At 32.1% G+C, this 13,473-nt stretch overlaps 1 protein-coding gene across 3 annotated transcripts; it reads left to right on the forward strand.

Annotated features, from left to right (window-relative positions):
- Window positions 1-8,665: 8,665 nt before the first annotated feature.
- Window positions 8,666-12,878, forward strand: LOC107897571 (peptide deformylase 1B, chloroplastic/mitochondrial). 3 transcript variants are annotated; one of them, XR_005903419.1, is made up of 8 exons: window positions 8,666-8,974; window positions 9,059-9,197; window positions 9,715-9,907; window positions 10,441-10,551; window positions 11,260-11,322; window positions 11,901-12,021; window positions 12,164-12,212; window positions 12,316-12,687. XR_005903419.1 is itself a non-coding variant. In XM_016823065.2 (7 exons), exons 1-6 carry the CDS (start codon window positions 8,758-8,760, stop codon window positions 11,997-11,999), a joined length of 822 nt encoding a protein of 273 aa, XP_016678554.1. In that variant the 5' UTR covers window positions 8,666-8,757; the 3' UTR covers window positions 12,000-12,021; window positions 12,633-12,878. The 3 variants fall into 3 exon arrangements, 2 of the variants coding, with proteins under 2 accessions (XP_016678554.1, XP_016678555.1); XM_016823065.2 differs by lacking the exon at window positions 12,164-12,212 and having other exon boundaries at window positions 12,633-12,878; XM_016823066.2 differs by lacking the exons at window positions 11,901-12,021; window positions 12,164-12,212 and having other exon boundaries at window positions 12,615-12,878.
- Window positions 12,879-13,473: the final 595 nt, after the last annotated feature.

Raw genomic sequence — 13,473 nt, forward strand, 5'->3', positions numbered from 1 at the left:
TATAGCGAGTCTAGCTTCACTTTGAAAAGCCGCATCAAAGTTTAACTTAATAACACCAGCATCTGAGGGTCTCCAAAGTTCTTTTGCCATGGAACTACAAGACGGACTAAGGTTCACTTGATTAAGTCTAAGATCTTGATCATATCCTCGAATAAACCCCAACAATTCCTGTAAAGAGAATTTTACACCTTCATGTAACAGTTTATTCCTTCGATACCATAGACCCCATATGGAAAGTGTAATGAAATGTTTTTGCTGTTCTTCTGCTGCAGAAAAAGTGTTAGCGAAACGATTCTTGCAACACGTCAAAGCTTCAATTGACAGAATCGTAATGTTTAATGATGCCCATATACGCTGTATAATACCACAAGACCACATCAGATGATCAGCATCCTCCGGATCTTTCTTGCACAAGGGAGAGACAATTTCAACACTCAAATTTCTACGTGTCAGATTGCAGAAATGAGACAAAAAATTATCAAACAGCCTCCATATGTGTATTTTGATTTTTGCTAGAATGTGCATAGTCCATAATGATTTGTAAAATTCATTGTAGTAATCAATATTAGGGAAAGTGACTGTAGTATTCTATAGGTGCTCCGTAGAAAGAACTCGATACCCACTTTTCATTGTATATTCCCCCGAGCCTTCATATTTCCAAACCATCATGTCTTCCGAACCACCCCTAGATATAGGAATGGAGAAAATACGCACTGCTGTAGCTGCATTAACTATATTAAGAACCAGCTCTTTATTCCAAGTATTGGGCTCATACTCAATCAATTGATTCACAGTCGTCCAATTAGGCATAATCCTCTGAACTGATATTCTATTGTTCTCTATTCCAAGCAACCAAGAATCATTCCATATGTTGATACGAATGCCGTTATCAACACACCACAAATTCCTATCCGCGATTAACTCTCGAGCGCTGCAAATACTTCTCCAGGTAAATGAAGGGTAAGGTCCAATTTTTGTTGAAAGTATATCTGAAAAAGGATAATAATAGGCTTTTAACATTTTAGCTAAAAGACAATTAGGCTGGGATAAACCGACTTAATAAATACCTCATTTTTACCTATTGATAAATAGTGCAAACTCTACGCTTCAACACGTTTTCTGAACTGATCAGCAAAATTAGCAAAAACCCATATTTTTTTCGATCAACCATCATGGGCAAGCCTAAATATTTCTCAGGATTTGAAGCCACCCAAACTCCTAACAAATTGACTATGTCTTCTTTGAAACTAGAGGCCAGTTAGCTCTAAAATAAATAAGGGATTTGTCAAAATTTACTCGCTACCTCGAAACCATCTCATACTCTCGAATAACATCATGAACCACTCTAGCTCCCTCACACGAGGCATCACCGAAAAGAATGCAATCATCGGTAAAAAAAATGATTAATTGAGAACCTTTCCCTACCAATAGGAGCACCCTTTATCAAACCTTTTTGTTTGGCTTCCTTAATAAGTGTAGAAAAACCCTCTGCACAAATTAAAAAAAGATAGGGACTGAGAAGGTCTCTCTGTCTTAAACCCTTGAAGGTGAGAACCAATCACTATTGGACCCGTTAAGGCTCACAGAGTAGGACACAAAACAAGCACATCTCATGATGAAAACAATCCAATCATCATGAAACCCCAAATGCTTTATTATCCCTGCCAAAAAATCTCAACACGATCATACGCTTTACTCATATTGAGTTTTAGTACAAAATTTCCTTTTTTGCCATTCTTCATTTTGAGAGAATGAAAGAGCTCATAAGCAATTAGCACATTATCCAAAATAAGCCTTCCTGGGATAAAAGCTCCGAGCTTCATTAATACAGTTTCCCAAAATTGTACTCATACGAATCACCAAGACTTTCGCAATAATTTTGTAAACTACGTTACACAGACTTATGGGTCTAAAATGTGACACATTTTTTTGTTTTTCAACCTTAGGAATCAAAACGATGTGTGTTTTATTAATATCTCCTATTTCAGATTCACCATTCAGAATAGATAAACAATAAAGGGAAATTTCAGGCCCAATGATATGCCAGTACCTTTGGAAAAATATTGCGGGAAAACTATCAGCGCCGGGGGTTTTCAGAGGCGCCATAATCTTAACAGTATAGGTAATATCATCTTCAGTAAACTGTTTAAGCAAAGCATCATTCATGCTATCAGTGACTCTTTTCTCCACTAACCCAAATAAATGCTCATTCGAGCCCATATTAGAAGCCGAAAAAATATTACTAAAATAATCCGAAGCAAGCCTTAACATCTCCTCAGTCGAAGAAAGCTTTCTACCATTCTCATATTCTAACTCAGAAATCCGACCACGAAACTGACGTTGAATAGCTATTTTATGAAAATAGCTGGTATTCCAATCTCCATTCTTCAGCCAGTTAACACAAGTTATTTGCTCCCAAAAAAATTCTTCTTTATCAGCCTCCAAATTAAGATCCAATTGAACGTCCATTATTTCAGCTAAAATTTCATCAGAAAGTTCCTAATTATAAAGACAACTCAGTCTGTCTTCAAGAGCCACACAATTTATCTTTTCCGCTCTAATTTTAGATTTACTCCATAGCTGCATCTGGTGGCTTAATCTCTCAAGTTTTCCCAGAACACTTCTTGAAAAATCAGCCCAGCATCTTTTAATCATCTTCTCGAAAGAATTTTCTAAACACCACTTGGCTTTAAACTGAAACAGTTTATCAAGACTACATTGATCGTTCCATTTCAATCGCATGGTGTCCAAAAGAATAGGACAATGATCAAAAAAGGAATTACTCAAATGTTCTAACTGATAGCTTGGAAAAAGATTCACCCAGTTCAAGTAGCAACCTCACGATCCAGTCTCTCCTGTATATTTGCAGCTAAAAACCTTTTTCTTTCCCACGTGAACCACCGCCCAACAAAACCTAAATCATTGAGACTGCAATCCTCCAATGTCATTCGAAAATCATTCATCTGACTTTCTGGTTTAAGGCAGCCACCTTTTTTTTTAAAAGAATTTATAATCTCATTGAAATCCCTCAACACAACCCAATGGATCGTTTGGTCGTGACTCAGCTGTCTAAGCAAATCCCAAGAAGCACTTCTACTCTTATCATCCGGATTCCCATAGAACCCTGTTAACCGCCAAATTTCACCGCATTCATTATCATGAACCTCAAAATCAATATAAAACGAGGAGAAACTCTTGAGGCTCACCAAAGAATTCCCTTTCAATCCCAAAGATAACCCTCATTTCGATCCTACTGCCCTAATCTCATTTCCATTCTCAAACTCACACTTCAACCTCACCATTTCCATCCTTTTAGGACTTAATTTTGTTTCTGTAAGAAACAAAATTCAGGGATTAACGACTCTTAATTTGTTCTTGAGCCTTTTAACAGTTCGTGATCTCCCCAAACCACGAACGTTCTAGCTTAAAATTTTCATTGTGCTCGGTTGCTCTGCTCGCTAGAGCTAGCCGTAAGTCAAAAGAGCCTCCTTCAGCGTAACACCCAATAGAGCTATGAGGCCCTCCACTAATCTCTGCCGCTTCTTTCATTCCAACGCAAATATTAGATTATTTTCCTCCTCTAAAACCAAATCCATAGGCCCATTTACCAACCTATCAATATTTGAATCACCTTTGCTCCAATTACGCCAATTGTTTTGCTCATTAATGATATACTGTTGGTTTGACCCCAAAGGAATTGAATTAGGATTTGATATTTGATTACTAAAATCTCCCCCTAAATTCCGCCCAGTATCTTTCTCCTTATTTGATATACTGCTTTGATTGAGACTTTCTATATTTCCAACACTGTACTGTGACCCATCAGCTTTATGCAACCACATATTCACCATCGTATTTCGTCGTCTCGACATCACCCCAGTGATAAATTCCAGCAAAAAATAATTTTTGATGGCTCAATTTTAAGACGAAAGGAACAATAACTTTCACCATGCCCCAACTTACCGTAAATAAAGCAAAACAGACTTAATTTTTCATATTTAAATCGAACATAAACAGTCATGGTTTTCCCAATCTGAATCTTCTTCTTACATTTCAACGGAGCAGATACGTCCAAACAAACACGAATGTTCATGTATTTTATAAGGCTTAAGATTGGAATAGAAGTATCATAATCGAGGAAATTACCCAGAAAATTCCCAAATTGTTTAGCCATTGTTTCAGTCATCAGACTTTGAGGTAATTCGTGCACTTGTACCCAAAATTCAGTAAAATTTAATGCCAAAATTGATGGATTTTCTCCATTTTGAATTCTTTGTAGTATAAGCAAGTGATTATTGAAGAACCACGGTGTACCAGAAATTATCCTTTGGACGTCAACATCATGAAATAATTGGAACAGATACCGTTTGTCCCCTAAATTCGTAATGCAAATCCCTCCAATTAGGTGCCAAAGATCTGCTATAGCATTACATAGAGAAGGAAAATGGAAAACACTATCTGTTACATCGCCCCACCAAACAGAACTGATAGCTCTGATCCACCACCGCTGCTTCCTCTTGGAATGCCTCCTCTTCATCATCCAATAAACTTAGTTTGGCTAACTCCTCTTCCATAACAACATAAAACAAACCCCAATCCAATACAAAATATTGAAGGATAAAAGATAAACAATACCATAATCTGATAAATAAAAGAAAAAATAGAAGAACAAATAAAATCCGTGCCAAGAGGCAGACAGAGAGAACGTGCCAAAAGGCAGACTTTTTAATGATATAAATTAAATTATAATTTTATTTCATTTCATTTCTATCAAGAAAAGGTCATTGGTATATTTTTCACCAACCAAGAGCTATAGAGACTAAATTGATCCATTTAATAATAGATGGGCTAATTTAATTCATTTGCTATAATACATAGACCTCCCAGGCATTTTAAACAAAAAATAATTATAGAATATATATAACCAATTATTTTTGGTAATAGTAAAAAGATATTTTTATTTAATAATTAGTGTAAACTACCCAGTTGATTATTCAATTTTTAGAGCGCTTTCATTTTGGTCAGCCAAAAAGAAATAATTGCAATTTCATAACTCAACTTTTAGGGAACTTTCATTTTAGTTACCCAAATGTTTAATCTCTAATGATGGTTGACTACATCAAGTTTACACTATTATTTTGATCACCCAAAAAAATCATTTTTTAAGGTAAACTATAAAAATAGTCATCGAACTATGCCTTTGGTTTTATTTTGGTCATTCAATTATTAATTTTTTTCTTGATTTAATCACTAAACTTTTCGAAATTAGATATTGTAATCACTCTCTTGTTAGTTGCCATTAGATAGTGATGGAATAATTACATGAGCTTTTTTATTGGTCTAGAACAAATTTAACCCTTCAATGTTTACGCATTTTATCAATTTGATTCTATAATATATATTTTTAAAATTCTAAAACTTCAACAAATTTAACCCTCAATATTTACAAAAAAAATCATTTTAGTTCAAATTTTAAAAATTTCAAAATATAAATCTAATTTTTTTTTTAAAAAGTTGTCATATTATACTTGTTTACCACTTGCCCAAAGTTCTAAAATTTTCTTAAATATTGAAATTTTAAATTTCAAAACATCAAAACAAACTAAATAAATTATTAAATTTTTTTATCCCTTGATAGTGATTTTTTACTAAAATATTGGAATCAATTAATTTGATCTCCTTCTAAAATTTAAAATTTTATTTTATGTTTCCAATTTAAAATAAACTTAAATATAACATATTTAATAATTTTCTATGAAACTCAATTTTTTTTATTATATAATCTTAAATCTTCCATGCTAAGTTAAAAGTAAGAAAAGGAAAAATTATTGCGATTAATTTAATTAATTAATATGCCAAAAAAAATCCATAATTATTTTCATGATTTTTTTTTTGCACAAACAAAGAATGAGTAATTAATTTAATTAATTGTAATGATTTTTCTTTGCTTTTAGGTTAATATGGAAGATTTGAGATTATATAATCAAAAGAAATTTAAATATTGTAAATAATTATCAAATATGTGTTATTTGAGATGATTACATTTAGGATAATTTGAAAAAGTAAAATAAAATTTTAACATTTAGAAGAAAATTAAATTAATAAAATTAATTAATTTTAATATTATAGTAACAAATTGATTGACATTATTAAGGGATAAAAAATCCAACAATTTATTTAACTGATTTTGATGCATTGAATTTTAAAATTTTTAGATTGAAAAATAAATTAGAATTTTCGACAATGGGATAAACAAATATAGATTGACAAAATTTTAATGTATTATTTTTGTTTCTACCACTTTTTCACTTTAATCATTTCTTTTACTCAGTTCAAGACTTTAAAAAAATTGATGACCAAAATAAAAGTATAAACATGATGTGAACATAGTTTGATGTGTACAATTAGCGGTTAATAATTTAATGTTAGGGTGACTAAAATGAAAATAGCTTAAAAATTGAATGATAAAATTACAAAAATCTTTTTAAGTGATCAAAATAAAAGTGCTCTAGATTTTGAATCATCACTTAAGTAATTTAGCTTAATAATTTCTTTTCGTTGATGTTTTGTAATAGTTTTTGAAATTTATTTTGTTGTTTTCTTCTCAAAGTGCTATGGTGTAGTAGTTTAATCAACTATAACAGTAATGTAAAATGGATGATAACACTCGTAATTATATTGAAAAATAATTAATTTTGAGTTAACTAATAACACTAACATAAGGGTAAGTCTTAAGAATAGGAGGTTTTTACTAGCACAAAGTTTGGATCATTTTGTCATGCGGTGACTCAATTTTATTTTATTTTTTAATTTTTTTGTGATTTATGGTTTATTAAAATTTTGAAAATTTGATTTTGTTTAAAATTTCATTGCATATATTGTTTCAAGTCATTGTTTTTACTGCCACAAGAGTAAGAAACTATATAGAGACTCGCCGTACTAAATTTCTATCTTCCTTTATTGTTGAGAGCACTTATGATAACAAGCCGTGGTCTCTTCGTTACTCCCAATCCAAGTGGGAAAGCCTGATTCAAGCAATCAAAGCTCTAAGTTTACTAATCTTTCAGTGCTTTGTCTAGTATGAGATTGGAGTTCTCGATTGCATTCTCCATTTAGTGTATTTGAATATATGGCTTTTTTAAGTTTTATTTGTACGAGACTTTTATTCTCATTTTGCATATAGATTTTTTTATAGAATAAAATGAAATTTTAATAAATACAATAAAATAATATCAAATTAAAGTAAAAAAAAAATTGGAATTTTTTTAATGATAAAAGAGATCGACGCTAAATTAAACCATTTAATTTAGACCTGCGTCACATAGATAACCTGTTGAGCTGAAGTTAAAAATTTCGTTTTGACACAAAAAAGCATTTAGGAAGTTAATCCCAAAACTATAGTATTAAAGAAATAATTAAAAGGTTGTCCCTCGCCTTTTTTAATTTTTATATTGAGTAAATTAGTCTCTTTAGAAAATAAAGCAGATTAATCTCTGTTTTTGTTAAACAGTGACTAGTTAAAGATAATTAATCACAATGTTGATATTTTTATCAATTAATATTATGCATATTTTTTTATTGGGTAAACTACACCATTAGTCACTAAATTACCGGAAGTTTTCGTTTTAGTTACTTAACTAAAAAAAGCTACATTTTGGTCACTAGACTATTCGAAAATTTTCATTTTAGTCACTAAGTTGTTAAGTGTTTTTTTTTAGAATAAGTTCCGCTAGCGAGCTCCAAGTGATAATTCGATGATCAGTACAGTGGATCAATACCTATTGACAAGTAGAAGAGCATACCATAGATTCAAGTCGATCTAACGGTTAGTGTCGAAAAAAAAAGTTGTTTGAATTTTGGTTTACGAATTTGTGATCTCTTAAGCTGATTCATGAAAAAAATTGAACTATAAAAGAGAAGAAGGGAGAGAGCTTTCAATTGGTGTAGATCATGTGAATAGAGAAAACCATATAATATTGATTTTAACAACCAAGTGACTCAAATGAAAACTTTTGAATAGTTTGATGATCAAGTTGTAACTTTTTTAGTTAAGTGATCAAAATAAAAACTTACCCCTAGCTTAGTGACCAATGGTGCAGTTTACTCCTTTTTTTTTTAATAGTACAATAACCTATGTCTAAGTAGAGCTGATCATGGGCTGGGCGGCCCGGCCCAGCCCGAAGGCCCGCCCGAAAAATGGGAGGGTTTGGGTAAAAATATAGGCCCGAAAAATGGGCTTGGGCAAAAAACGAGGCCCGAATTATATATTAATATATATTTTTTATTTTATTTTTAATTGTTTTAAATTTTTAATGTAACCATTTTTTATTATATTATTAATTTGTGTATTGTTTTAAGAATTGTTTTAGTATTATTTTTATTTATTTTAATATTTGTCTTTATGTTTTTAAATATATTTGATTTACTATATTTTTAAATTTTTTTATTTAATGAAATAAAAAAAATTTTAACTCGGGCTTAGTAATTTTATTTCGTGCCGGACTTGGGCAAAATTTTAGGCCCATATTTCAGGCCGGGCCCGGGCCCGAGCCTAGTATACAGGCCTAAAAATTTGTATGGGCCCTGCCCGAACCCGGCCCGACCCGGCCCATGATCACCTCTATGTCTAAGCACAAAAATCAGGAAAAAGAAAATTCAGAAGGAGTAAAACGCAAAAAATCCAAAATGTTTCGGAACATACACAAAAGGTTTTTATTTCTACGACAGTGATCTTTTTCCGAAAATCTTCACAGTTCAATGGCTTGCGCGAGTTGGCTCCACCTCCACTCTCCGTCTCTAACACGCGTTATCCTTCCCATTCTGCACCACCCCACCGCCTTATTTCACCGGTTCAACATTTTCACTTCACCTGCTGGGTTCACTTCCTCGGTAAACCAAACCAATCCTCTTCTAACTCCGGTCCACGCACAAGCCAAGCGAGGTTTCTCTTCCAAAGACCACAAAATTTATTCTGGTAAGTAAAGCGTCGATAAGAACCGGGTTTACTTTGTAATTTACGCTTCTAAAGTTACATATTTTGTTTTGTTTTATTTCGAAGCGGAGGATCTCCAGTTTGAGCCGCCGCTGAAAATAGTGGAGTATCCGGACCCCATATTGCGGAAGAGAAATAAACGAATAGACACGTTTGATGAGAATTTGAAGAAACTTGTCGATGAGATGTTCGACGTTATGTACAAGTAAGATTTTTATTTATTTATTTATTTTCTTTTGGCTATTACTTGTAATTATTGGCAAAAATAATGACTAATCCAAATCTAAAATCCCAAACCCTTAAATAGGAGCTTAATACATGTTTAAGGGTACTTAAATCTACATCCTTCAACCGTTGCTGTTGCAACAAAAGCACAATGCGCTCGGGCATTTTTTTTTAATTTTGTAAATTTTAAAATAAAGTCGTCTCATTTAAATTCTACTTAATTGTTTTCTTCTTATTTTTAGTTTTTTGATTAGATATACACATTCACTGATAAGAAAGGCATCACTCTTTAGAGTTATTTATCATAATTATATATCTCAACCTACATATATTTATTTATTTCACTCAGGCAAACATTTTTGGTGGCTTGCAGTGGAGGCAGTATAAGTGTTTTAGCGCGTTGATCTTTATAGTAGGAAAAAATGTAAAACTTAAGTGTTTAAAGAATTCATGCAATTTTAGTGTGAAAATTGGTTGGCTTTCATTTGTTGTAACAGAACTGATGGCATTGGTCTCTCAGCTCCACAAGTAGGAATTAATGTCCAACTGATGGTGTTTAATCCCGTTGGCGAGCGAGGTGAAGGGCAAGAAATTGTTCTTGTAAATCCGAGAGTTGCGAAATATTCAAAGAAGATGGTGCTGTTTAATGAAGGCTGCTTATCTTTTCCAAGAATCTATGCTGATGTTCAGGTACTTGCAGCACCTGCTTCTGTTTACTCTCTTGTTTCATTGCATCTGCATTATTGTCAAGGCCTTAGCGTCAAACAGCAGAAGTGCCTCAGACCCTTTCAGAGGTATGTTTGATTAGGTGCATGCCTGGTGCGCCTAGGTCTGGTTTTTGGTTAGGCAATGGGCAAAATCTTTAATACTCTTTGCCTTTCAATATTTGAATATTAAACACTTGATGTGAGACCATAAGGAAGAGAATTTATTGGTCAAAAGAAAAAAAATTGCATGGACCACTCTTTAATGTTTGTTATCATGATTATACCTTATTATTTATATTAGATACACACTTTGAAAAAATACGGACATAGGTATTGCTCCATATTTCATTCAGTCTAGTGCTGTTTTTGCACCCTGCACTTTGGGCAATATAAAACTTGTCGGGTCTAGAGTGTGCCGTGCACCATTGACAACACCGTTCATATATACTTCTATATAATATTGTCTCTTTGCTCACTTGCCTTTACTCGTATTTCTTTTCTTTTTTCTGCTTTCAGAGGCCAGAATCTGTAAAGATTGATGCACAAGATATTAGTGGTGCGAGGTTTACAATTGATTTATCAGAGCTTCCGGCACGGGTTTTTCAACATGAATTTGACCATCTTCAGGTTCTTCCTTTTGTGTGATTGGTGATTATATTGTTCTTAATTTGTCAAGTGCTAGTCTAAGGAGATAGATCTTGTTTAGTTTTATATTGTTCTTAAGGTAAGAATGTGCATAAACTAAGACAAGGCTGTTAATTAACTTTCTTGCTATCTCGTGTTTGTTCCTGACTTCTGAGTACATCGGCCTTTACCCCCAAAATTCTGTAGTAGCCAAGCCTTGTCTCAAAATCCTAGAGTTAAAGCCTATCAAAACCTAGTTCTAGCAGCAGTTGTATTGGTAATGTTGTAATGGTATGTTCTTGTATTTTACCCTCTCGTGTGGTGTTTTCTATATACTAGATGTGGGGAAAAAACTAATGTGTAAAAGTATATTTAAAGAAAATTTATTTAAAAATCAAATAAGGCTTTGGTTGAATGAAGCTCTGGAGATTATAGTGTACTAGGTTCAGATCCCACTATAAAAATATTTTATATTAAAATAAAAAAGCCTAAAGCATCCTCATATTGATATTTGTTACTTTGTAAAAGTAATTGGCTTTTAATCCTTTCCAAACTGAGTTGGTGTCCGTTTGATAATCATGTTTAAGTATTTCAGTATGCTCTAAATTTTTACCTGTTAATAATTCGTATTAAAAAGATTTTGGAATATTCATGTTGTATTTGAATTATTTTTTAAACTATCACTAAATTCCTTGACTCTTGCATTTGCAGGGGATTTTGTTTTTTGACAAAATGACTGACGAAGTTCTTGACGGCATTCGCAAACAGTTAGAGGTTAGTACAAACTTCTATATTAATAAAAAAAATTATTACTCGGATTTAGACGTGAGTCTTTGATAGGGTTTGTGTTTGGAAAAGACATTCATTTCTTCCTTTTGTTCTTTAATGTTATTAGAGGAGTTTTAAAGGGTTTTATCCCATACCTTTTGTTTTATGTGTCGACACGGATACTTAAAAGTAAAATGAAGAGTAGAACAAATAGCATGACCCTGAAGACTGTCCTTTCTCACTTGTATTGGTTGTTCTGTTACCCTAAAGATATGTTATGAAGAATAAACTATTAGATTTCACACCTTTTTTTGTCTTAGTATGACCTTTTATATATTGGTGTGAGAGTGTTCGATACAGGTTCACTTGACTATATTTCTTTCTTTCTAAGTTTTTCCATGTATTTAGAGGGTTGTCAAGGAGTTATATCCATATACTTATGCCTTGATATATGTTGGATACGGTGTTGGTACTGCAAGGAAAATGAAGATTCGGAATAAAATTATATCATAATATTATCTAACCATGACCTTCAAGATTAAACTTCTTTGAGACCTGTTGGATGATACTGATCTAATCTGCAGGAATTAGAAAAGAAATATGAAAATAAGACTGGACTCCCCAGCCCTGAAAAGGTAGAAACTCGAAAAAGGAAGAAAGCCGGTGTTGGTTTTGGAAAATAATGAATCTGCTCTCACCAGTCATGTAAGTTTCATATTAAACTGAAAATAATAAAACCTTTGATCAGATTTTGTTGTTAGGTTACTTGGACTCAGATCTGAGTGGTCAAGTATGAGTATATATCCAACACAAGTATGTTAATTTTTTCCCCACGATTTACATGTAGTTGGAGAATCATATCCTCACACTCATATTTGGACACACCATGGACACGGGTATCGATCACAAGCACTTCAAAAAAAATGAAAAGTCGAAACTATCATAGTTTTGTTGTCATCTTATCTTACCTTTAATCTTTAGTATATGTTGTGTGTTAAGGTGCTTATTAGTCTACGTAACGCAGCAAAATGATGGTGTTGCAGCTGAAGTGCAAATGGAGTTTGTTAGCTTAAATATGAAAACCATTGAATTTTTAGGTTCAGTTAATGATTTAGCAAATACCAAGAAATTACTCTTCTTGGCTTGTTAATTGAGAATTGGGGAAAAAAAAAAGGTCTCCATACATCCTCGTTTCTTTTTATTTTTTTTAGGCATTGCATTATATTCTTTTTTCCTATCATAACCATATTTATATAAATTTTGATGTATTATTAGTTTTTTCCTCGTCATATTTGCAGTGTGTAATCTTCTTTCAGATTTTGTCTTTTTGGGGAGAGATATGATTAGCAGCACCTGAAACATGGCACGAAAGGGTCAACTAAGAGCTCCAACTGCTTACTCTATAGGATAGTTGGCGATTTTGGGCTCAAGCATTGTACAATTTTGGACAAGATATAAAAATATTATGTGAATCAAATATTTAGAACAACGATATGAAAAAAAAAGAAAAACCCATAAATACATCATATTTATAATAATACTAAATGATTTATAATTGTTTATCATGTTATCATTAATTGTGCATATTAAAATATAAATATATTGAACAAATTGAAATGAAGTTTTAGTTTAATGATAAATATAGGGTTTTACAAATTTAATTAATGTAAGTTTAAATTTCATTATATGTATATATTTATTTTTATTGATTTTTGTTAAAATAAAAAGGTAAAAGTATCATTGAATAATATGATTTGTTTTAATTATTACAAGATATTTTCATAATTTTTTTAATTGAATTAGTGTTCGGTTGATTTGTGATATTAACTTAATCAAAAACTTAAAATAATAGTATAGATTAAAATAATTTAATAAACATGAAATGGGTTGAAATTTTTGTATTGAAATGATTTAAATTGAATTTTTTAACATTTTAGAGGGATTAAAATGCAATTCTTAAAAAAAAAAAGTGTTAAACCAATCATTAAAAATATTTGAGAAGGATTGAAGTTGCAGTTATACACGCATTATATTGAAGTTTATAACTTTTATATTATATTTAAAATAAACGAATATAGAGGTATCAGATAAAACATGCATTCCCAAGGCTTTGGTCCTCCACCGGTCTTCCCGCCTCTCGCAGTCGTTAGTAAAGAG

This window comes from Gossypium hirsutum, chromosome A10 (assembly GCF_007990345.1).
Source record: "Gossypium hirsutum isolate 1008001.06 chromosome A10, Gossypium_hirsutum_v2.1, whole genome shotgun sequence".
NCBI lineage: Eukaryota > Viridiplantae > Streptophyta > Magnoliopsida > Malvales > Malvaceae > Gossypium > Gossypium hirsutum.

Coding starts and splice junctions, on each gene's coding strand:
- LOC107897571 (XM_016823065.2), top strand. CDS start 8,758: ATGGCTTGCGCGAGTTGGCTCCACCTCCACTCTCCGTCTCTAACACGC. Junction 9,908..10,440: donor GAATCTATGCTGATGTTCAG/GTACTTGCAGCA, acceptor TTCTGCTTTCAG/AGGCCAGAATCTGTAAAGAT. Junction 10,552..11,259: donor ATGAATTTGACCATCTTCAG/GTTCTTCCTTTT, acceptor TTGCATTTGCAG/GGGATTTTGTTTTTTGACAA.